At 54.6% G+C, this 25,574-nt stretch overlaps 1 protein-coding gene across 2 annotated transcripts in view; it reads left to right on the top strand.

Annotated features, from left to right (window-relative positions):
* The window catches only part of PRDM5 (PR/SET domain 5), a 145,080-nt gene that overhangs the window by 102,484 nt on the left and 17,022 nt on the right, over positions 1-25,574 (top strand). The window contains exon 13 of one of the 2 annotated variants that reach the window (XM_079153396.1): positions 2,746-2,831. The exons of the other annotated variant lie outside the window; for it this stretch is intronic. Coding sequence (XP_079009522.1) covers positions 2,746-2,831 — 86 coding nt within the window. The remainder of the gene's footprint in view (positions 1-2,745; positions 2,832-25,574) is intronic. 2 annotated transcript variants of the gene reach the window in all.

The raw sequence follows: 25,574 nt of genomic DNA, 5'->3' as shown, positions 1-25,574 counted from the left end.
GACGGCCTCAGGCACAGCTTAGTGGGACCACATCTGCACTCACGTGGGGCCTGCTGAAGACGGGGCACACGTTCCTCTGCCTCCTGCGTTTCCTCATGAGTGTTGATAGCCAAAAGAATGCCTGGACCTCCAGCCGACACCTGGTCAGTGTCTCCTGGCCGGTCAGGCGGGGCTTGCCCATGTGCACAGGTGCCAGCTGTAGCTGAACTTCTCCGAGGCTCTAGGGGAGGGTTCGGGCTCTGAGCCTCCATCTGGTAGCTCCCTGCGCGTCCTTTCTGTGCCTCCTGGTCCATGTTCACAGACTCGGGACGAGAGCACCGGTCACAGTGTTGTCTGTGGGTTCAGCGGTTTCTGCCGTGAGAATCCCAACACGGGCTGTAGAGACCCTGTGTCCAGCTGTCCTTGCCATTCCCACTGGTGTTGGCTTCTAGCTTCTTTTTTCTGATTTTAAGATTAACTAATTTTCATGCCAGTAAGAATTTGAATATCATCATTGGTCTAAGTGAAATGAAGATAGTGGCATCTAAAGCTACCTGAGATACCTAAAAATAGGGTTATTTGGACTTGGGTCATATGGCACCCAGAGGCTGTGTTGGGTTAAGTCAAACCGGAATCTACTTCCTGTTGAGAGCACAATTCTGTGTGTGGACGACAATGCTCCCAGTATCGTAGTCCGCACAGGCCCATAACATGCAGACCAGGTGATGACGATGATCACTCCCTGTGGACTGCACAGGTGTTCTTCAGTTTCAGATTGTGGGACAGCAGATAGCTCTGTTCTTGGAGACCGAAAGAGGCAGGGTCACCTGGGCATGCTCTGACCTTGGGCCACTGAAGGTTGATGTTGAGAGTTCAGACTGCTCTACAGACGACACACCTTAGTTTTCAGATAGTTTCTTAGCGTTACTTACCGGGTGGAGTTTCGATGCACCAAGGCTCCGGAACACGTCCCCTGCATGTGAGGTGGGAGTGTCCGTCACCTGGAGGAACCCCTTCTCTTCTGAGCAGTTTATAGTTGCCTGGTGGCAGCAGAGAGGGTGACAGTGGTGACAGCAGTATTGCTTCTGCTGAGCAGGGCATCTGGGTGTGCCCGGGCTGCTCCCAAAGACTGTAAATGGCGTGGCTCACCCAACCACACGTGGCCTTGTCGTGGAGCGAGGTCTGAGGCCACACTCGCTCTGCAGCTCTGGGGTGGCCCGTTCCTGCACTCTTCTGGCCCCTGGCACTGCTGGCTCTGTGGCAGCCTGGTTCCCCCATCACCCGTGCTTCCCCTGTGTGTCTCTGCCGTCATTAGCCCTAATTTGTAAGGACAGCAGTCCTGTCTGATTGGAGGCCACACTATGCCAGCAACACGGCAGCAACCTCCTTCCAGGTCAGACCACCTGTGAGGCCTGGGGCTGGGGATCAGCCTGCTAGTGAGGGACATCATTCAGTTCATAACAGGTGACCCCATACCCAAGGCGTCCTAACGGGGTCACACGGGAAAGCCGATGAGCACAGCACTGTGCTAATAGTGCTCTGCAGAGACGCAGAACCTGCAGGGCCTTGGCACTTGCTGTGGGAGCTGGCTCCTGTGTGGTGGAGGCTGAGGTGTCCTCTTGGATGCAGCTCCAACTGGGGGTCTGGGAAGAGTCCCATGTAATCCAGTCTTACCCACATGCTGAGAATCCAGGAGCCAGAGGCCAAGAACGGGTGGGGTCTGCAGGCGTGAGTGCGTGAGTCTGAAGCCAGGCCAGCAGCCCCCACGTCCAGGGCAGTGAAGGCGGATGGTGTCCAGGTCTGGGAGCAGTCTCTCCCTGCCCCCACCTGTCCCTTCTTCCTGGGCTGTCAGAGGGTGGGGCCACCCTGGTGAGGCAGAGCTTCTCCATTCAGGCTACAGACTTGCAAATGGTCTCTCCTGGAAACACTTGGTAGACCCAAAAGTACTGTTTTACCAGCTGTTAGTAATTGCTCAAGGCCAGCAGTGTGACTTGAATCTGCCTTGGGCCACCCTGCCTATAAGGTGGGAGGAATTTAGCCCAGGTTTTAAGGTGCATTGAGATAAAATAACTTCAAATCATAGCTGGAAAACAGATGAGAAGACTTGACACCAGAACTGCTGCAGATGGTCAGGCTTTGATGAGGGCACCTTGGGACCACTCTTGGGGATCACATCTCGCTACATTCTTGTCATCACAAAGAAGAATTGTTTCTTTAAATGTGAAGTGTGTGTGTGTGCTTGCTTGTCCGAAAAATGTCCTGGCTGTCTTCTGAAAAATGTCCTGGCTGTCATCTGAAAAATTTTCTGGCTGTCTTTTGGGCAAGAGGTTCTTGGTTATATCAAGTATGGAATCGCTGTCTCGTTCAGATGCAGCGGTCCTGTTTAACATTGCAGCTTTACGGAATCATTTTGAAACTGGCAACCCTAAATGAGATGGATTCATTTACATGAAACATTTTAAGAAACAAAACCAACAATTTAGTAATGAACCAGTTAAATACAGACTCCTGTGGTGGGCAGTGGGCATGGGCAGCGCAGTGACAGAACAGACTGACCAACCCCAGCGAGATCTTATACCGAGGAGACTCGATTGGGCTAAGATGGGACGGGAAATGCAGTGAGCTCCCGCTGGCGCCTGGCTCATCGCAGTGTCCCAGGGCGCTGGGCCTCGCGGAGGCGGCCTGGTGGGCTCAGGCCGTGCAGGAGCCTACATGGGCGTGCTCTGCCCGACGCTGTTCTGACCTGGAACCTTCCTTTATTCATAGGTGAACGTCCCTATCAGTGTCCTTACTGTGAAAAAGGATTCAGTAAGAACGACGGACTGAAGATGCACATCCGGACGCACACCCGGGTAAGACTGCTTCTGCTGCACCAGCGCCACGTGTAAGACCTGCTTCCTTTCCAAGGAAGCATCTGACTCTACATGGGAGAACTGTGCCACAGCTGGAATCGTGTTTACAGTCACGAGGAACATTTACAGATAGATGTAAATCAAAGGGGGAAAATTTCCCAGCCCTCAAAGTGTCCCGAGTCTTTGAATTGTGAGTCCATTTCAGGAGTTGTGAGTGACAAACTGCCACTAAATAGATTTTAACATTTTCATACTAGAAAATATAAAGGTTTTGTCCTGCAGAATATTTGCAAGTGACAGGATGTCCTTGTGAAGACAAGTCCGTCAGCATCTGGCCAGTGAGTAATACTTGCAGGAAAGACATCATGAATGGTTGATGTTACAGGGAGAGCTGGACGGGGAAGCGCCGCTGAGTCACAGGCGTGCCTGGGGCTGGGCCTGCCTTCCTGGGGGTGCCTGTGCTTCCGCTGTCCCTCCCCACTGGACTGCTGTCATCCTCTTACCTCTGGTTTTCCAGACTCGAGTGTCGGCCCCATGTCAAGGTCCATGCGGGCTCCCACTGGCTGGTGGCTGGGGTCAGGCAGTCGGACTCTGTGTGGACTCTGCGCTGGGGTCTGATGTTTCAGGTCCTGTGCTCGACCTTGCTCCTGTGATTTTGCTGTGTTCCCCTTGCATAATTCCTTCTCACTTTGACCTCTTTAAAGTACTCACGTTCAGCATCAGCTCTTCACCCCTGTGGCCAGAACACTACACAAGGATAACTTAAAGGAGGAAATAGTCAGTCTGGCCCACAGTTCCAGAGAAGCCCTCAGTCAGCTGGCTCCACGGCTTTGAGCCAGAGGGGAGGCCGAACATCATGGCAGAAGAGCAAGTCAGAGGAGAGGAGACACTCATGGTAGCCGGAGGCAGAGAGAGGGGATGGGAGGGGAAGGGGCTGGAGACCTGATAAAATTCACAAGACTGGCTCTCCATGACCTCTGCCTCCAGCCATGCCCCCTGCCTGCATTTCCTCACCTCCGGGTGGTTCATTCAGTCACAGTGGACGAATCCACTAAAGAGGTCAGAGCCCTCCGGATCCAGTCTCCTCTGGATCCTGCTGCACTGAGGACCTAACCTCAGGGACCCTCCGGATCCAAGCCTGTGTCTGTGTATAATGACATAGATCCCCACTTTCCAGGAGAATTCTTGACCCCTTAAGAGCAGCGTCTCTTGGGTTTCTCTTTCTTCCTTCAACAGAACTTCAGAGAAGTGATGATAACGGCTCCTCGGCATCACGTGTTCCAGCTTCCACACTGAGGGCCATGGGCTCTGGGTCCTTCCTTTCCTGCTGTGGCTGCTTGACTCTCCCTCAGGTCACTGAGGGGTCCAGGCAGGGCTCTGACTCCTGTCCCTTAGCAGGCCTCTGATGTGCACACTTAGGGTCAGCACAGAAGCAGGGCTTCACCTGCCTTAGCTGGACTTTGCCCCTCCCCAAAGCAGTACCCGGAGCCCTGAGCACTCCCCATGCTAGTCCCAGCAGCAGGTGCTTCTGCCCGCTGTCTGAGCAGGAGCAGAGTCAGGGCATGGCACTGCCCAGAGGCAGAGACCTTCGTCTCTACAGGAGAGGGGTCTGTAGCCTGGGCAGTTTTGTGCAGTTGCCTGGCAGTGGATGATCCCTGTGCGCACACATAGGATCCCATGACAGCGGTCCCATCCAGTCCTGCTCCTCCCTCAGACCTCACGGTGCTCCTTTATGTCCCTCAGCACCCAGCCCTGCCCCTCATCTTCCTTGGGCCCCCGACAGAGCTGGTGGGATGGGGGGTGGATGTGCAGGTCCCCAGGCTTCCGCCTCCGCTGTCACTCCAGCCCATGGTGGACCTTTCAGAATCCTCAGAACCCTGCGTGCTCACCCCTCACCCTGCATCCGTGCTGGCTCCCTGTCCCCTGCACCCTGAGGCAGGTGACATGATCTGTGTCCGCCTCGGACTTTGCTTCTGGTTATCTTGTGGCCCTAGCTCACTAAATGCTTCATGGCCTCGGCATCATTCCAGTTTTGTCCTGGGGATATCTTCTGTGGCTTTCTGCACCCTGGGCCTTTACTCTTCTGGGCTGGAGTCTAGACGTTTAATGGTTCTAGGTCAGTCTCCTGCTTGGGAGCTGATGGGAACAGCTTCTTCCACTCCATGCCAGGCAGCCCCTCTGCTCAGACAGGGGCGCACCTGCCTGGAGGCCCCATGTGGTCCCTGCTGCTTTTCTGTGGCTTCCTTTAGAGGCTCATTTTCCAGGGCGTGGAGCATTGAGACGGTGGCCCAGGCATAGCTGAGCAGGCTCCCACTGAGGGTTGGTATTCTGTGCTGTTTCTCATCTTTCTAGATCTCCCTCCCCTTTCTGTGCTGTGTCTTTTTCTTTACGGGGTGTTGAAGGAGATGGTGTTGGGGGACCGGGCCAGACATCAGGAGGACTAGGACACTTCAGAAAGCTGAAGGTCTTGGAGGTCCCAGGTGTGTGGCCAGACCCCTCCTGCTAGTCAGGGTTCTCCAGAGTCAGAACCCAAAGCCTGTGTAGACAGGAAAGCGAGAGGGAATTTATAGAGGGTCGCTCACTTGATTGTGGCTGCTGAGAAGTCCCATGGCTGGCCATTGGCAGTCTGGAGACTCTGGGAGGTGGATAGTATGGCTCAGTCCAAATTCAAAGGCCTCAGAACCAGGACGTTGCTCTCCACAGCCTGAGAACCCAAGGAGGTGGACCGGGTTTGGGGAGCCACGGTGTCAGTCCTGGAGCCGAGGCTGGAGACCCCAAAGCCCGTGGCAGGAGGAGAGAAGTATCCCAGGCAGAGGGCACACAGGGCGTCTGTCCTTTGACTTTCTACGTGGGCCCCCTGCTGTGGGTGATGCCCACCCACACTGAGTATAGATCCCCCAGTGGGTTGCCAGTATCCCATGGAAGCACCCTCCCAGACATAACCCGAACACTGCGTCACCGTCCTCCAGGAGTCCCTGACCCAGTCAAACGGCAGGCGACACTGTCGCTTCACCTCTTGGGGCTCTGTCTCTTGCCCATTGTAGGTGGCACCAAGGCACATGCTCTGTGAGCACTACCCCACGTCCACTTGAGCACCTTGGGGGAAGAGCCGTGGACCACCTGGAAATGATGGGACTCATTATTACTGAGCCTCACTAAGCCAAGACGCTCTCTGTGAGTGGCCAAGTGCTCTGCCACGTCCAGGTGTGAATGCCTCTCCTAGCCACAGCCCATAGGCCACAGAGGCTTCGGCCTCTGTCTACCCACTCTTCCTTTTCAGCATGAAGGCATCTGGCGTAGTCAGCAAGCTGTCGGGAGCTCTGCCTTGGGGACACCACTTTTAAAGTACAGTTAGGTGACACAAGCTTCAGGGTCCTAAGGTCACAGCTGTCTTTCCAGCCTGTCTGTGACTATAGACAGAGCCAGACCAGTTCTCGCAGAATTAAAATGGAGTTGCCTGTGGTTGAAAATAACAGTGAGCTTTTTATGTAGTTCTGTGTTCTGTTGATTTTCTTCATGAATTATCCTATCCCTGAGCTCAGGGGGTTCAGACTCAATGTAATGACCAGTTCAGGGGCTACTTCCTCTGGACACCATGCAGTGAGACCCAACGAGACCCAGCGAGCTGGGGAACTCGGCATTCCTAGGTATCAGGCAGGGTTGGATGTACCTGGAGGCTTTAGGTGGTATGTTGATGTAGCATTTGAAAGTAACCAAAAACAAACAAACAAACAAACAAACAAAAACTTGACCTAAGAATGAAGCAGTTGATTCATGCAGGTGTGGATTAAGCAGAAGGCTGAGGGAGCAGAGTCCACTCGGTAGGGGTAGATGCAAGGCAGCAGTGTCGTTGGCCATCCACTGTGACCCTGTGAGCCCAGGGAGAGAGGCCCTGCAGATGGAGTCAGGCTGGCTGTCCACTGTGACCTTGTCTTGGAATGCTGTGCTGAAGAGTTGAGACAGGCTGGGGCAGAGGGCCTGTGTGGACCTCGGGAGTGTGTTTTGCTGCCTGTGGTTTGGTTCACAGCACAAGAGCAACCTGCTCAGCTTTGTCTTGGTACGTTTGCTCTGAGGTTGTTCTCCAGTGAGGACTGAGGGACAGCCCAGGAGACGGAGCCCCAGCTGGGAGGCACAGGGCCAGGAGAGTGGAAGGGTCCCACACCCACAGGTGGCCATAGATTTGAAATTGGGGAGCAGGTGAGGTTCGGACACATTGCACAGGTGGTGAGGAGGAGCGGTCGCTGGGGCAGCTGGAAGCCTGGCAGGGCCTTGGAGAGTGCCCGTTCCCCACGGAGACAAGAAGTGGAGAGTGTCCTGTTCCCCACAGCGACAGGAAGGGTGCTGGTGGATTTAGAGAGAAACCCAGGGAAGGCATAGATTGAATACTTGAGGACCTCGGCTAGTTCTGAATATATATTTTGATAAACAGATTAAGAACAAATTTGATAACTTTTTAAAAAGTTCATTATAATTTTAGAGAAAACAAATTTTTTTTTTTCCAAAAATTCATCAGTTTCTGTGTTAAGGGGACCAGAGCATGTGGCTTCTTGCCACCTTTGGAAAACATCTTTAACTTGGGTTTGGATGAGTAAATCTCTTACTGTTCCTAGGATCTTCATGTTTTGGGGAGAATTTTACGTGCTTTGCCAATGACTCATGTAAGATAAATGACTCTAGAATATTACTATATTTTTTTTGGCTCAGAATGTATACCTGCATGGAAGCAGGCCTTATTCCATCACAATAAGCTGCTTTTCTTTTGTAAAGGGGAAAATGAGACCATTTGAAAAATACCTTCCTCTTTGGGAACCGACAGCATCGTCTTCTCCCTTTCTTCTCCTGCTGCGGGCAGAGCCCGCTGCGTCCTGTTCTCTGTGTGACCCGTGCTTCTGGCTAGTGGGCTCTCCTGAGGCCTGGCAGTGCGACTCCCACTTCTGGCACGCATGTGCTGTGAAGGCGGGCTGGGCCAGGCATTCCAGAGGGGACGATTGGCCCCTGGATGGCCATGTGCTGTGAAGTCGGGCTGGGCCAGGCATTCCAGAATGGGACAATTGGCCCCTGGATGGCCATAGCCCCGGAGGGTAGGAGATGGAGTTTGAAAATAAAGTGCATTTTATCGTTCTGACACTTTTATTGGGCAGGGTTCTCACCCCATGGGAGAAGAGGCTGGAGCCTTATGTGGAACTCAGTTCCGTTCACTGTAGGGTTGAGAGGGTAGAGTTACATCATGTGAGGAACTGAACAGACCCCAGGCTCCAGCTGTCATTTTTCTGCAGTTTTTCAATGGTATTTACATTTTCATTCAGTATGACTCTGAGGTTCTTAGGGGGACAGGAAACTAGGAGTGCCCACCGAACACAGAACGTGCATTGTAAGCTGGTCTCCAAGATGAGGCCGTCAACTTCCTCCCTCCCAGCATGCACCTGGGCCCTCACCACCATGGAGAGTCTGAGTTCCCTTCCTGTGCCCCTGTGCTGGCCACGATGCACTGGACCAGGTAATGCAGCAGAAGTGATGTTCTGGACACGCAGGCAGGCCAGTTAGGAGCCTGACAGCTTTATCCTGTGTTGCTTGGAGCCAGCCTCCATGCTGTGAGGACCCTGAGTACCGGGGAACAGCCAGCTGGGCACTGCTCACAACAGCCCAGGAGCTACCAGCACTTAGCTGCCACCTTGGAGTCCAGCCTAGCTGAGCTCAGAGGAGTTCAGTGGCCACCAAAGCACTGTGACCACCAGGAAGACTCCACGTGAGACCCATTGCAGAGCCCTGACCACCCTCAAAACCATGGAGAAGTGTGAGCTGTTTTAGGTCATTCAGTGAGTGAGCAACACAGCAACAGTAACCAAAAGTCAAAGACAAAATAATCATGTGTCAAGCGGGGTGGTTTTCTGTGCAGTGACAGACAGCTCCAGCAAGTCCAACCACTGCACTATGCTGAATGAGTACTATTTTATTTATGGAGTGTGTATCTATATTTTAAAGTGATGGACATTTCTGGACAGAATGTTAAAGCAGGCACTTTCTAAATGTTCCTAAATAGAAGTTAGGTGTTGGCCACAAAGTGCCGTTTACTAGAGTAGTACGTTTTGCTATTAAGAAAATATACTTCTTAAGCATTGTTTAAAAAATAATACTAACATTGTTTAGAAAGGCATAAGTATTCTAGCAAGATGAGAAGCTCAGAAATGTGCAAACTTTAAGGCTCTAATCATATTTATTTATTATTTAATCCATAGATCAAAGTCAGAGGGCAGATTTCCTATGTACCACTGAAATTGTTAAATCATAATTAAGAACTTTCTTTGGTCTGAGCGGGTTAACAGGTAACTACTGAACACATTGCAGGAGTGTGCAGCGTGGTGTCTCCACACATGCATGCGGCCTGTCTTGTTTGGTGTTCCAGGGCTGCTGGCTGACTCGGGTGGGTGGTGCCCTTGGGCCACAGCCTGGACCCTGCATGGCCTAAAGCTTCTGCCTGACTCTCCCACCTGTTGTCCTCTTCAGATGGCATGTTGGGAGGGAAATAAGTCAGACTATGTCAGAGGGTATGGGATCAAAACCCACCTGGTTAGTGAAAGAGGAATTAGATCCCTTGCAAGCTGCTCTACTATTATGGGGGCTTCTAACTCATTGCTGCCACCATGCCAGGATGGTGAGGTGGACCTCGAGCTGGCCCCTTCAGTCCCTGGATGCACCTACCCTGCAGGTGTTTATGACGCCTGCTGTAGAGCAGTGCCAGGTCCTCAGGATGCGCCGTCAGATGCGTGGTACACGGTGCCTGGGAGTTTCAGGTGACTCCTTTTAGGGACGGATCACAAGTGTGTAAAGGATGTAGGAAAAGAGAGAGAGAGGCGTGTGGGATAAATGGAGGACAGATGTGAGGGGTCTTTAAATCCTGGAGGATGGCCACAGCGTGGCTTTGTAGGTCCTGCTGAGCGCCGTGGCTCCAGCTGACCACCGGAGTAGCTTCACTAGTCAGCAGGTGGCTTGGCTGGAACTCTCCAGAGATCTCTTTGGGGCTGGGATTGTAGCTCAATGATAGAGCGCCTAGTGCATGTGAGGCAGGGGGTTTGACCCTCAGCACCACATAAAAAAGAAAGTTATTGTGTCCTTCTACAATTAAAAATAAAAATAATAAAATAAGGGATCTCTTTGGTTTGTGGTAGATCTGAGAGCTCACTGGTTCCTCGGACTCTCCTCAGCCTGCTCACAGTTGATTTTCCTGCCCTTATGATTTGGGGCAAAGATAAGGATGATTCAGGAAACCCCAAGGTAAACTATCTTTAGTGAGGGTGGGGCTTGGCCAGTGGCCTCCTACTACTGTCCGCATGGTGCTCTTGTCCAGAGACCACCTCTAGTCTCCACATGGTCCCAGTCTTCTCTAGGGACCTCCTCTAGTCTCCACATGGTCCCCCTCTCCTCCAGGGACCTCCTCTAGTCTCCACGTGGTCCCCCTCTTCCCCAGGGACCTCCTGTGGTCCCCTCTCATCCAGGGACCTCCTCTAATCTCCACGTGGCCCCCCTCTTCCCCAGGGACCTCCTGTAGTCTCCATGTGGTCCCCCTCTCTTCCAAGGACCTCCTGTAGTCTCCATGTGGTCCCCCTCTCCTCCAAAAACCTCCTCTAGTCTCCATGTGGTCCCCCTCTTCCCCAGGGACCTCCTGTGGTCCCCTCTCATCCAGGGACCTCCTGTAGTCTCCATGTGGTCCCCCTCTCCTCCAGGGACCTCCTGTAGTCTCCATGTGGTCCCCCTCTCCTCCAGGGACCTCCTGTAGTCTCCACGTGGTCCCCCTCTCCTCCAAGAACCTCTAGTCTCCACGTGGTCCCCTCTCGTCCAGGGACCTCCTCCAATCTCCACGTGGTCCCCCTCTTCTCCAGTTACCTGTGTAATCTCCACGTGTTTCCCCTCTTGTCCAGTGACCTCTTCCAGTCTTCACATGTTCTCCCCGCTCTTCTCAGTGACCCCCTCTAGTCTCCACATGGCCCCCTCAGTGACCTCATCCAGTCTCCATGTGGTTCTTTTCTTCTCTAGTGCTTCAGAGCCAGAACAAGACACTTGTGACTACAATTGAAAGGTTGTCTCATGCGCTCTCCACATCTGGCAGAAGAGACAGATTTTAAGTGGACAGCTTTTTCCTGCCCCAGTGGAGAACAGGAGAGCCAAGGCAGGGCACAGAGCTCTCAGGGACTTACCAGGACTGGGCCCGACAGTGTTGACTGAGGTATTGTTGGGCTGCTCTGTTTATTGTCCCTGGAGAAGCGTGGACGGAATTGCACCTGAAGGGATTTTTTGTGGAGTATTGGGCGAACTGATTTTTCCTGCTGTTTTTCTGAACATGGGAATAGAACCAGATCCCTGTGTTGTGAGTTGAAATGCTCAGGCTGCCACATGCTCTGTCTTGATTATCTAACATAATTTCTTAAAAATTAAAAGCAAAAGGATGTGTCTTTGTGAGTGCCGTGGCAGTTTCCATTTAACCGTGCTTAACAGCGACTTCAAATGGTTGTTGCCTCTGTAGTGAACCCCTGATTAAAGGAGCTCCGTTTGACTCATGTGGTGTGTTTCTAATTGCAGCGCCTCGATCGGGAAGAGCCTGCTCTCGTCCCAGTTGGCCGACTCGGTTTTGCTGAGTTGCTTTGACTGAAAGCAAAGCATGTTATGTGCTTTGACTGAAAGAATGTTCAGGAGAAGGTTTTTCCTTCTGGAACCTGGGGCGGAGACAGCAGGACAGGGCCCGAGGCGGGGCCCCAGGGTGTGGCGAGTGCACACAGCAGCACAGCCTCGATGGGAGGAGAGCGCAGGCCAGGAAAGGTGTCAGGAGGACAGGAGCTTGTGTTCGCCCCGTAGATGACTCAGCAGCCTTCATGTGAACGGGAAGGAAATGGCCAAGCACCTAGGACGCTCCTGAAGGAAAGGAGCAGCCAGAGGCCCAAAGAGACCCTGCTGCAGAGAGGCAGCTCCAAGACCAAGGCACCCTAGGAACTCGCACACCTGCCAGACCTCGGAGCTTCAGGCTGCGCGCCCCACGCAGCCGGTGCTGAGACCCAGCGGCAGAGAGGCAGAGACATCCATGGTAGTTTGTTCCGTCTTGCATTTGTTGGTTTGACTTGAGCATGTGTGTGTGTGTTCCACTGACCTCTCAGGGGCCAGGGTTCTACAGAGCATAGTTTGAGAAACGCTGCTCTGATCTACCCCGTGTACCGCTGCGACAGTACTACAGCCCTGATTGCATGTCAGGGTAGTGGCTGCTCACTGCCCACGGGTGGGGCCCAGGGGCGGGTGGAGGTGTGGTGCCCCTGGCCTGCCCTGTGCACTTCTGCACCCTCTGTGACTGGAACCCACAGGCCGCCCTGGGTTTGGGCCTCCTGCGGCTCTCCTGTGGCTCTGGCCAGCTGCTGCACCTCTGCCTGGCACTGTTGGTGCCTTGGCCACACCATGTGGCCGGTTTCTACCTGCAGTCATGGCTGCCTTTTCTCTCCTCTGTCTGCTGGTTTGGATTGCAACATGCTGTGTCCTGTGATTTGAAACCTGCTGGTGTTTATGAACCTTTCCTGTAAAGACAGGGACTTTCTAAATAGGCGCTCATAAATGTTAAAAGGACAAAGTGTTGCAGTCTGGCCCCAGCTACCGGGGGGTCAAGTTGGAGACCTCCAGAGATCGTCCGTGTGGTGACACATAGGAGGGCATGTTGCCCCCGGGGATCCCACGGGGGCCAAGAGGCCTGCGTTGGGCAGAACCGGGCCAGAGCCATGACTGCCGGCCCCTGCTGGTCAGGGGTGTGAGGAGCCCTCTGTGCCGAGCCGGGAGGTGGGGTGAGCCCAGCAGGCTCTCTTGGTCCCCAGCGGGGGCGGAAGCAAGCAGAGGAGCGTGGTCCTGGGCCCCCGGCTGGTTAGGAACAGCAACCGTGAAGTGAAGGCAGATGCCCCTGCCCAAGCCCCACCGCTTGAAGTGACTGATTTCACTTCCTTATCACATTACAAAAATGGTCTTTCAGGTTGAAACTAATAAAATTGTGACTCAGTTATTAAGGCTGGAGTATTGCTATCACTGCTGTAAGAACAAGGTGTGGGCGTGTGTTGGTCAGCGTTCTGTTGTTGTGACAAAATGCCTGAGATAAACAGCCTAAAAGAAGAAAGAGTTTATTTTGGTTCCTGGTTTCAGAGGTTTAGATGTGGTCACGAGGCCCAGTCACTCTGGGCCTGAGGTAAGAACCTCATGGAAGGAAGCATGTGGTGGGGCGACGCGGATCACCTCCTGGTGGCCTGCCATCACCCCGGAGGAGAGCCCAGGTTCCCGTGCCCCCTGCAAGGGCAGCCCCTGTGACCTCCTTCCTCCCACCAGGCCCTGCCCCCTGAAGGGCACGCCCCGCCCATGGCAGCACTGGCTGGGGACCAAGCCTGCAGTTGTGGCCTTTTGGACATTGAAGGTTCAAGCCATAAGAGGGCACCCTTCTAAAATTTCAAGTTTGTTACTTATTTTTGGTGCAGTCTGGAATCAGACTATCACTGCTGGAAAACATGCAGAAGACCATTTGATCCAACCCCTTTCAAAAATGAGGATTTAAGTGAAAGCATGCTAATGGCCTGCTGCAGCCAGTCAGGCAGAAATCTTATTCCATGAGCTATCATAGGGCATCATCTTCCCTCAGATCTACTTGGTAATGAAATAAAGGAAGCTGAGCAACCTTTTAAGCCTGAGAGCAGGTCTCTTGGCCTCAGGCTGCTGCAGGAACCAGAGACATGGGCTTTGGAGCTGAGGCGCCCGGCCAATTTACCTCCAGAAGACCTTGCTGCCAAAAAAACATGGTGAGCCATCTCACCTGGGTGGACAGCACACCTCTTCCGTCCCTGACACAGTGCTGTTCCGCTCTGGCAGGAGAGCTCGGGTGACAGTCTACACAATTGGCTCATTTTAAAATCAGGGTGGGAGGGAGAAGGGCTATATTTAAAATGGCCTTGGTTGGCTCTTACATCCCCATTAAGGCTGGATGCTATATTCTGCAAGTGAACACTGGACTTTCTGTTTCTCATGGATCAGTCTCTACCTGCCTCAGCCTTTTGAATTTTAGTGCTGTTTTAAGTAAAATGGTCACCTCTTCTCAAAGCATCCCGTCGTGAGTTGACCTGCTGTGTTACTGTATGTTTTGTTACCTCAAGACCAAGGTCATTTTCAAGCACACATCTGGTTGCAAAATATAGTTATTGGGAACATAGAATTCACTTATCGGTTAGGATTCTGTATTTCTTATGACCTGGAACTTGCCTATCTCTTCTATAAAGATTATAAATAGATCTTTATCAATGTGGAATAATAAAGAATGGACTTTCGACAAATAGATAAAACAAACTAAATCGTGTCTACTTATTGCTGGACGCAAATGAGCACATTTTAGAATGGAAGGCTGTTTGACTCTTAGATGCATTGTGACAGGAACTTAGCTGTTCGGTTTGTCACGAGAGCTCCTCAGTAATCAGCGGACTGTGCATGATACTCTCAGTCTTAAGAAGGTAAAATAGACCCTAACCCTCCACCTCTTTGTGCTCAGCTGCTAGTCCTTTAGGCAATCCCCCCGAGTAAAGTAAAGTCGCCTGTGCCCCTCCAGGGCTCTCTGACTCCTGTCCTTGTCTCCGGGTAGCTCAGCACGGATCTGATTACCTCAGCAGGCGGCAAGAGGAGGTCTGGGCTGGTGACGCTGAGCCGGCCACTTTCACAGTTGTGCCACCTTCGCAGCTGGCGATGGAGGCCGGGGCAAGGTGACTCAAGCTGAGAGGGACTTGTGCACAGGTGCCCGGGGGTGGCGGTCCAGGGCTGCCCATCAGGTCGGTGCTGTCCCTTTGTTCCTGGGTGTCCGCAGGGAGGCTTCCGGCCCACCTTTGCTGTGCTGGGTGGATGCTGGCATTCACCGTCACAGCCTCACTCCAGGCACCGGGAAGGCACCTGGGCAGGGCAGAGGTTCCCGGCCGCCGTACTCCCTAAGGAGTGTCCTGAACGCCTGCAAGTCACCCCCTGTTGTCTCACTGGCCAAAAGTGGGTCTGGGGCCCCGTGTGGCTGGATGGACTCCTGGAGGCTCATTGCCACACTCCACGCGTTAGTTCCTGTCGGTAAATAAGGGGATGGAAGGTAGCCGATACCTCTCTGGGGTCGCCCCCAGCCCCACCTCAGAGCCATCTCTCTGGACATGTGTTGGTTTTGTCCTGGTTTCAGCTGAAATATCCTCCTGTCTTCCTGACTGCTTTTCTACCCTATAAATAAATTAAAAATGAAGGAAGCCCATGCTTAGCTGTCCCTCCCATCCCCTCTGGCTGCCTCATGCCTGGCTGGCAGGGCCTTTCCTGCCCTGTCCCTGGTGCGCTGGCCTCCACAGTCCTCACCTTGTCCCTGAGTCCACCACACTCAGGAAGATGCATGCTCCTGGGGGAGCTGCGGGCCGGAGTGACTGCTGGAGCTCACTGGTACCCACTGAGCGGACCTCAGAGCAGCAACGTCACTGTCAAGCTTTGGCCATGAGGGTTCTGGTGGCTGGTATGTAGATCCAGCCGCCTGAATTGTCCAGGGCTGTGAGGAGACGGCAGGCCTGCACGGATTCCAAGCCTGTTGTGAGAACAGTCCTGTCCCCCCTTGGGCAGCCCTGGTGGTGATAATGAATCCAGAGCTTCTAGGATATCTCCATATCCCTCTGTGAAGCTGACATACCAAGAGAGGATGTGCAGAGTGCTCAGCAGATTTAGCCAAAATAAAATTCTATAAATATTTGGCATTGGGGCTGATTGCTGGTTCACCACCACTCTATTATCTTTAGACTGTAATAACATATTTCAGGATTAAAAGGAAAGTACGTGCTGTCTGAAATCTATAAAGAGAGTTTTCCTTTGTTTTTAAGAAAGGCAATATACAATTAATTTTAAAAAGAAATGGGGCCATTATTCTTAGGAAAGTAATACATTTTTTTCTATACCATTTTCTTCCTGAAACAATTTTATATTCATCAGGCACTCTATTCAGAGAGTTTTAATTACGAAAGTATCATAAGAATCTTGAAATAAAGAACTATTTATAGGAAAGTCCCATTAATGGATCCAAGAACAATGCCACACTGAGGTTCATACATAATTTTCTTTCTTCATAAAGTCACCTAGTTATATTTTCATAATTTGCAAGCCTTTTTCAATTTGGAATCACATTATTTGTTCTCTTGCACGTTGTGATAATAGTAGGAGAAAGCGGGGAATGTAATGCAGAAAGCCCCTTGCCGAGTTAGTGCGTGCCCAGCCTTACGATGAGCCTGAGCTCGGACGTGGGCAGCCTCCCCGTGACGGGTGATGGTGGGGCCAGCGGTAGGGAGGTTCTTCCTGAGCCACAGGTTGGGGGCGGCAGCCCCAGGCTCGGATGCGGGAGTCTTCCCTCTGGAAACTGTGGAGACGCTGTGCTGCTGGCTGGCCCCGGGCCCTGGGTCTCTCTTGGCTCTGTGACGCATGCTGCCACTCTGCGTCCCCTGGGCCCACTGACCCCAGCGGTGGCCACACTGGGGCCTCCTGGAGAGCCCCGTGGAGTCGCCCAGCTGGGCAGTCCCTCACTGCAGGCCAGCAGATGCCCCCTGTGCACCGCCCCTGCTGTGCTGTGAGCCTAAAGGCCTGGTCCTCCGCCTCCTGCCCCGCCTGCAAGCCCGGTCACCCGGGAGGCGTGCCCGCCACGCCCGCCCAGGCCCCTCGGGAATCACATCGCTTCTGATTCAAGAGCCTTTCCTGGCTTGGAGGATGGCTGTTTCCGGTCTGGGACTCTTCCGGGAAGGTGCACCTGTGCCCACACGGCCTCCCCAAGGCCTCCGGCCCTGTCCCGCCGCCGCATCTGGAGGAGGCGTGCAGTTGTAGAATGCTCTGGTTTCAGCGCTGCTGGGTTTTGTGGGGACGGCGGGGACAGTGGAGGGCCAGCGTCTGCATAGCACTCGGGGTGCTCCGCGGTCTGTGGTGCCACGGTGGTGTCATTCAGGAGGACGTCGGCTGCTCTCTGGACTCGTGAGCATTGGATGCTGTCAAACGTAGCCTCGAGTTCCCTGAAGCCCTCATGTCCCCTGAAGCCCTCGCAGTGGAGCCGGCACCGTGGCCTCTGCGTTCTGACACACGCACATCCCTGGTTTCGTTCCGTGTTCTTCTGTGTTCAGGGCTGTAAGTGCAGTGGTAGAACCAGGATGGGGAACGACTTCCCAAACACCTGCGCCTCGTGTCTTTATAGGTCCTGTGAAGACGCGTCAGGTGACGAGGGTCTTCCCAGGGTCTTCCCTTTTTCCCTGCAGCTCTGGCTCACAGTGGTCTTGGCTGTGCCGCCCTCTGTGTCAATGGAGCTGGAGGGCGACGGGGACGGGATGGGTGACTGCTTGGAGATTTGGTGTTCTGCAAGTCATGAGGCGGGAGGAGGGGGCCTGGCAAGGCTCTGGGATGGTGGTCAGATCTGGAGGCCTTCGCCCCGGGGTCAGTGGCCAAGCAAGGCTAGTGACACACAGCACCCATCCGAGGACCAGGTGACAGGCCTTTGAGCAGCTCCTCAGGCCCTTAGGCTCCCCACGTGCCCGGCCACCCAGCCCTACAGCAGCAGCCCAGGACATGACCCAGGTCCCAAAAGTCTCAGTGTACCCATGTAAGACATGGCTGGGTCCTGGTCCAAAATCAGCACATCAGTGGGGCCAACTCCAGAGCTTTCCCAACTGGCCTCCACACCCACTGACCAGTTCCACTGAGGTCAGGCCTCTGCCGCCGTCCTGTCTTAGGTCATGCCTGTCTGAGCAAAGTTCAAACACACCCCCACACACACACCCTGAACTGATCTCGGGGCTGCTGTGGGCTGCCGCCCCCCACCCACTGTCCAGTGACGCGTGCATGTGGTCCATGCTAAGAACAACTCTGCTGCCCGTGGCAGGCCTGGCTGTGCTGGGCCTGCTACAGGTTTGTCTCTGCAGAGGTAATCAAGTGAAGGAACCAAGATCAGCCTCTGCTCTTAGGTGTGGAAGCAGAGTACCTTGTCATTGTCCCCAAAGTGATATTCCATGTGGAAAATAGTCTCTAACATGCAGGACCATTTATCACCAGGCACTTAGGACTCGAGGACTGAAATTTGAAGCTGTCAATTCTGTGCGTTTCCCGACTGGCAGGGCAGGAGTGGGTTCTCCACCGTCTGTCCTGCAAGAGCCTCTGCTGGTACTGGGCTGCCACTCCCCCAGGTCCCTGTCACAGATGTACACTCAAGGCCCCAGAGGATGGCCCGCACCTCGCCCACCACCCCCCGGTCTCCAGGGCTGGGCGTGTGTTCTCTGTCCGTTGGGGAGAGGTCCCTAAGAGATGGACTGTACACTTTGTTGAGAGAGGAAAAATGCGTCTCTGAGCCGCTGAGCCTCCTTGTGGCCTAGTTCCCTTAAGTGAGTAAGAAGGGGTGCTGAGTCTTCTGCAGGCGTGTCCCTCACGCGCCGGTTCCTGGCTGCAGCGGCTGCAGTCGCAGTGCCTTTCCAGCAGGAGGGACACAGCCCTGCGGCAGGCCCTTCCTCCCTGTGCAGTGCTCTGTGAAGGGCCTGGGGCATCTAAACCAAGGAGCAGGCAAGGAGAAGAGGACAGCAGGAGGAAGTCCACCCAGCATGCAGAGGAGTCGCTGGGAGCCGAGCCTCGGGTGGCAGGAGGCTCTCTGGGCCTCGGTTCAGCAAGAACAGGAGGCTGCTTTGTCCAGTCCCTTCCTCGACCTCCTGACTCCAGTCACACTAGGCATTTTCTGTGTGACCTGGACAGGTCATAAGTGGCTCTCTCAAAGGTCCTGCCCCAGAACAAACAGGCAGAGAAGCCCCTTCCGGGGCCCAGCGAGGACTTGGGCCTCTCTCTGAAGGCTGGCTGCTTGCTCCTCTGCCTCCCACTCCAGACCTCCACCCTGACCTGGCAGCCCCACACGCAGCCAGTCCTCCCGGGGGTCCCTGCCTAGGGGAAGGGCTGTGGAAAGCCACTGCCGCCTCAGAGGGCCGAGTCCTGCAGTGGGCTTATCATCGGGGCCAGGGAGCGGAGGCTGTGTCAGACTCTGCTGTTTGGAGATGGGGTGACTCTGGGGTGCTGCGTGCATGCACTCTCCTGGGTGGATCCCAGTGGCCATCGCCGCAGGCTATGGTCCTCGCTTCAGGTGCCACTGTTTACCACGGAAGCCAGCTGGGTACTGCCGGCTCTGAGGTCCCCCGCCTGCAGTGCTCCACACGGGGCTTCTCAGGGTTCCAAAGTCAGGCTGGTCCCGGGCCTGAAGGGTCCTGACTTGCGCCTGCTCCTGGCTATCCAGCATCACTTGGGCAGGCCTGGCTGGAACGGGTGTCCGACTGGCCGCGTGGCAACAGCACCATTCTGCTTTGCTCCTGTGATTTCAAAACTGTGTGCTGGGGTAAATATGCCGTTTCTTTGGAATGAGCTGTCCCTTTCCCGAGGCTTTGGTCTACATGCTCCTTTCTGTGCAGACCTCTGGGGACGTGCTCTAGTCTGATTCCAGGAGGGACTGCACTGGCCGCCATCGCAGGTCTCAGGCGCTGCATGGGACTGGCCTTGTCTCCATGCTGGACTGGAGATGCCTCTGAAATGCAGAGCTTGGGACTGGCTGCGCTCTCTCCTGTCTTTGACCTGACATGGTGCCTCTGAAAACAACAAGGCGCGTGGTGTTGGCCGCACTCCATGTTCTGAATGTGCAGCGGCGAAAGCTGCAGCTTGTGGACAGGGAGCCGCTGCAACGCCCTCCAGTGGCCTTCCTGAAGCGCCCGCTGCCTCCTGCTGAGGACGCGGGTTCCCCGCCCCTGCCTCAGCGTCTGCTCGGTGTGCGCCTCCACTCTGGGCTATGTGACCTCCCTGGTGTCTGCGCCCTTGTAGAGAGAGCACGGTGTGTAGGCCGAAGTGCTGGTTCACATACAGGAGGAGACCTTCCTTCAGGAAGCAGTGAACATTTCTCGTCCTAGGTTTTCTTTGGTCTTGGCTGGATTCGTGAGCCTGCGACTCTAGACTTGGCCAGGAGTGTTCCCTGGGCAGATCAGGCTCCTCGAACTGCAAAAGAGTGTGTGTGGGGGAGGGGTGCGTATCATAACGTGCAAGGCTTTGATCTTTATTATCGATCGCTCGGATCGCGGAAGCCATGGGGCCAGTGCGGCTTGGGAGCTCTGCCCTCTCCGGGTGTGCAACCGGGCATGTTTTTAAACACACAGACCTTCTTCAGAGTGGCCACTGCAAACTCACAGCCTCCTTAATGGCCGGCAGAGTGAAGTCTTGAAAAGCGTGCCACACTCTGCCCCGTAGAGCAGCTGGCGGCCGCCCTACGCCACACAGTGAGATGGCAGAGTGTGACAACAGGAGGGGACAGAAGTGGGCACCACCCTGGGGATCACCTCAGAGGGCGCACCTGCCCTGTCTGCCCAGGGCACACCTTGGGAGGGAGTCCTTGGGCACCAGCCCCTGGTCCGTGCCGGGTGTGGGGCTTACAAGGGTGGCCCGGGCCTCTGTGTTCAAGAAGTAGATTCTGCGTGACTTGACTTACAGGTGGTTGGACATCCGTTGGGCTAGAAGTGAGGAGCAGGAGGGAAGGGTTTCATTTGGCCAGTTTTCTCTCGTTGTTCCTGACGGACTCATTCTGGTCAGGGCTGCAGCCCTAGCCGAGCCAGGTTTGGGGCTGATTTTGATGGTTTTTGTGCTTTGTGCTCTGTCACTCTGTGGGACGGAGGACCCTGGCTGCCCAGTGTTGCATTTCTACACATTCTGTGGGCCTCCGGAGCAAATGGATTGGAAAGGGACCTTGTTTCTCCTCAGAGGCTGCATGCAACACGTTAACGAAAATTAGATTCTCTTTACATATTTTTAGTTTTCTATATGTGGATCGCACAATTCATTTTCCCAGTTTATAGAAAGTGTGTTTTCCATTAGCTGCAATGCAAAAGCAATTATGGATGTGTGGTGTAGAAACCTACTCTAAATATTCTCCCAGCTTTCGAAGGCTTCCCTGAAAGCTGTAAATTTTAGGTGCATTGTTTAGTAGGCCGTGGGTGTGCTTTGTCATATGTTGAAAGTCACTCTGCTGTAAAAATAAGAGGTGAGTAAAGCCACGTAAGTCATGACCATCTGTGAAGCAGCCTCCTGGTGAGGCGCTTGGTAGAGGAGAAGCGGGCCTGTGTGTGCAGCTGGTCACACTGGAGGCTGCAGACACCCACTGAGAGAGCCCAAGAGCCTGCGGGCTGTGGATCTCCTTAGCCGTGGGCAGCAGGACCCCGGGGGGGCCACATCTGCAAACCCTCCGAGTCTCACCTGCGATTCTGTGGCAGATTTGATGTTCTTCGGAACCCAGCCATCATCTGCTGGTCTCAAGGCCAGTGTCAATAAAGAAAGTGAGGAATCTGAAATGACTGGGGCTTCAGTCTCCACACTCAGGTCCAGGTGACATCTGGTCTGTGGTCAGGGCCACTGAAGGGTTCAGGTTCAGGTGATGTCTGGTCAGTGGTCAGGGCCACTGAAGGGTTCAGGTTCAGGTGATGTCTGGTCAGTGGTCAGTGCCACTGTAGGACTCAGGTTCAGGTGACTTCTGGTCAGTGCCGGGGCCACCGAGGGTCACAGGTCAGGTAACATCTAAGTCTGTGGTCAGGGCCACTGCGGGCCACCGCCTGTGGCCTGTTCTCAGAGCACCTGCTGGGTGTACAGTTGCATGAGAGGTGCAGATGCCTGCCCCGCTGTGCCCCTGCCCTGTGGCAGGACAGGACCAGGCCCCGCACGCCACACAGGCTACAGCCTGGGCATGTGGGCTGGGAGAGGGTGGAATCTGCTTCCAGGCTGTGGTTTTGTGACCTGCGGTGGCCCCTCACTGGAACCCAGGACTTACTGTTTACTAAATCCATCTCCCTGGTAGCCAGCATGGTCCCCTGAAAGACAAGACCTTGGAGCAGAAGGGCCAGGCTCTGGTGGGAAAGGGGCTAAGTGTTAGAATAGCACAAGTCACTTTTACAGGGAGATTTCAAACCTACAAGAGCAGAGAGAATGAAATGGCAGTCCTCATCCGAGTCAGACGAGTATCAATCACTTTTCTATTTTAACCTCCCCTACACTGGCCATAAAACTTGAATTCTTAATGTGAAGTCAAAATGCTGTCTAACTTGAGGTGTCAGGAGTCACCTGACAGGTGTGCTGCAGATCTCCTGCCCTGGAGGCAGAGGGACCCTGTGACCAGGCAACTTCATTTAGACCAGTGTTGTCCAGCGCTGCTGAAGCCGGCAGGTCACTGAGTCCTTGCTTCCAGCCCAGCGAGTGACAGTGGTTTCCGTGTTCAGAATGTCACAGTGTGGAGCGTTGCTGCAGGTCCAGCGCATGGGAGCCCTCTGGGGTCCCTCTTCACTCTGCTTTGCCACAGCCTGGAGGGCCCCATCTTCAGCACAGGTAGGGAGGCTGACCTGGGCTGTGTGTCTCCGCTCTCCCCAGCCTGGACGGGTGGCATGTCTGGAGATGTTTAGGTGGTCACACTGTGTGAGGAGGGCTGTGCTGGTGACCCCTCTTGGGTGCAGTGCGGAGCTGTGGCAGCAGGACGGGAGGTTAGGCTGCTCAGCGCAGGCTGGGATGTCTCAGCTGGTTGGCATGCCCTGCAGGCCCCGCTGCTCGTTGGCAGACAGCGAGACCCTGTGCAGCCAGGCCATCCAAGGTTCAGGGAGCTTGACCCGGAACCTTTGCTGATGCAATGCAGCCCGTCAGTGTGAAACTGACAGATTCAGGTCCACCTGTCTGTAGCATGTCCAGCAAGAAAGGAACCACTGCTGGAGCAGCAGAGAAAATAGGAGCAGAGAAATCAGTAAATTCCTGTTTATTGAGAAACGTCATGTTTAAGAAATTCACACCAAGTCTGTGCTTCGTGAATTTTCAAGATATTCTTTTAAATTAAGAGACGAGAGATGGCCGTCGGCGAAAGCCCTCATTGTTGAGGCCCTAATAGGTGAGCAGCCAGGCCGCAGACACTTCAGTCAGGAGTCAGGAGTGGAGTACGGCTGGCAGAAGGGAACTGCGTGTCCGCGCAGCCTTGCCAGACACTGGCCCCTCCACGGCGGGCCCCACCGAGTGCCTCCTCTAGGTGGCACGCGGGCAGGGCGGCCAGGGGACCTGGCTTCCCTGAGCAGGCCTGGCTGTGAGGCACAGGCGCGGCTGTCTCGCGGCCTCTGGCTACACTCTGAAGCAGGCTGGCTTCCACGCGTTCGCCTTCAGCCTGGCAGCCCTGCGCACCCTCTGGGGCTGCTTTCCTCTGACCAGGGACCCGTTTTCCCCCTGCAGTGGGCTGGTAGGCCGCTTCTGTCCCGGAAGAGCACCTGTGAGTGCCCCCGGTTCCCAGCACCGCCACCTGGCCGCTCCCGAGGCTCCAGTTGTCCTTCTGTTCCTTGTTGTGGGTCAGCGTGGCGGCAGTTGTAGGACGCCTTGGGATGGTACTGCTGCGGGGCCACTCTACCCGTGACCCGTGTCCTCTTGTCCTTGGCACTCCCCACCTAAACTGAAGGGAAACCTCCGAGAAATGATCTTTTTGAAAGAATTTACACTAGGATGTCTCCAAAATTTCCCGAATATAACTTTGTTTCTACAGACCCCTCTCAAATGATGTTGAAATGCATTTATTTAGTTTATGTTGGCTAAAAATAATGGAGTTACTGTTCTTTTGTGTAGATGGGTGTTAAACCCCAAATATGACTTTTTATTAGCTAGATCCTAGGTGCAGGGCACAGAGCCCTGTGAATTCTACCTTCTGAATGAATTCTGCCACATGTCATTTGATTGAAGCCAGACTGATCAGACTACTGATTAACTCTGCCTTTGATAGATTACACTGCCTGGCTGATGAATAGGTGGCCTCCATTTAGCAATGACTCCCAGTTACGATGACAAAGGAGAAGCTCTTTGTCAGTTAAGCTGCGTAATCATTCAGAAGCAGAATCAATCACGAGCCTTACCATTGTGTCTAGTTAAATCCAGCTAATGAGTTGAAAGGTATAATTTATGCCACATTTTCTGCTCCAGAAGTGTTAGAAATCATTCCCATAATGCTTTATTGAAGCAGGTTTTGTGCTCATGTTTAAGGCTTTTGCACTGGAGCCACGGTAGAGGAAGAGAGGTCATGGGCTTAGGATGAGACTGGTGTGGTATGTGGGAGTCAGCTGTTGGGGGGCCGGCGGGGCCCCTGGAAACTGTGGTACCAAACATGTCCTGTGTCACCAGCCAGCTCTGTGAAACTAACGAGTACCTGACGTAGCCAACCTACAGCTCACAGTGCAGAGGTTTCAGTCTCTGGATGGCTGGCCCTTTGCTTTCGGGCTGTGTGCAGCAGAGGGACAGGAAGAGGAAGACCCCAGGGTCCCAGGCTCTTCCAGTGACCTCACTTCCTCCCACCAGGCCCCACTGCCTCCCGCAGGCCCCAGGCTGGGGACTAGGCCTCACGGCATGGCCTTGGGAACACTTACCCACACAGCAGTGGTCCCCAGCCATGCTCACAGTGCAGCACGCGGGGCTGCCCTGTCCCAGTGTGTCCTCGGGGTAGTGGAGCTTGGCCACAGCTCTGCTAACTTTGCAGGATGACGTCAAAGCCTGCCGTGGCTTCCCAAGCTTTCTCTGTCCCATGGGCCCTTGCTGTGTCAGTGGCTGACAAGTGCCTTCACCTGCCTGGTCCTCAGGGAGGCTAGGTGGCCGGAATCCGAGTCCTCACACCTGCACAGGAGCCGGGGCCCTGCGGCACCGAGTCGGGCTGAGAAGACACAGGCACGCGCCACAGACAGCGGTGATCTCGCCGTCCCCCAGGAAGTGGGGCGTGGGTGGCGTCCCCCTGGCTCGTGCCCTGCGCCACTGCACCTGCTCTTGTGCTCCCTGGCGACCTGGCGTTCCTGGTGTGGCTCTTAGGGCCACAGCACAGCGAGCGGAAGAGGTCGGGCGTTCCAAACCTTTCTGAGGAAGAGAGTGCACTGCTCTCCTCCACCTGGGCTCCTCTGGTTCTCTGAGCTGTGGATGTGAGTGACCTGCGGCTGCTGCCTCTGCCAGGTCAGAGCGACTTCCTGGAGCAGGGACTCTCCAGTAGTGCCATGCACTGTAAACTGGGATCCTTTCAAAGGTGGCTGTGTCCGGGGCACTGTGGACATCTGACTGGGACCCCTCAGGATCCTTCCCTCGAGAGGTTTTCAGGAAGGGCGTCGGCTTTCTGTGTAAGTCTAGGGACCACAAAGGGAGAGCCATTCGAAGGCCCACCCAGCTGCCCCCCACAGGCCTCCCTGGACCGAGGACAGCCTCTTCCTAGACTGACATGGAAAGCGGACCACCAGCGCCTCTTGGGGCAGAATCCCGTGGCTCCAGGTGGAGAGGAGGTGGGCCAGGCACTGAAACCTACCTCCTCGGCGGCTCTCAGTCTGTGATGCTCAAACCGCAGGCTCTGGGGGGCTGTGTACATGGTGAATTTTGCCCCCTATTTCCCTTCAAAACACATGTGAAAGCACATGGTGATGCTCATGCTCAATGTCTTTTGGAGGAGAAAATAGGTGAGGCACCTGTACGCTGTGACTCGTGGACGCACCGTGGCCTTTCACGGGGCTCCCTCTGCAGCTAGGCCAGTGCCGGCGGCACTGGGCTGTGGAGCGTCCTGCCAGCTCCCCGCCTCTCACCAGCACCCCCACGGCCTGCCGGGAGCTAGGAGCGCCTGGCCTGGACAGCATCCTAGGGGAGCCTGGGAGACATGGGCCATCCTGCCAGGGGCTC

This window comes from Sciurus vulgaris (assembly GCF_902686455.1).
Source record: "Sciurus vulgaris genome assembly, chromosome: 9".
Lineage (NCBI taxonomy): Eukaryota > Metazoa > Chordata > Mammalia > Rodentia > Sciuridae > Sciurus > Sciurus vulgaris.
The sequence above is the reverse complement of the archived record's forward strand: the minus strand, read 5'-3'. Positions and strand labels throughout refer to the sequence as shown.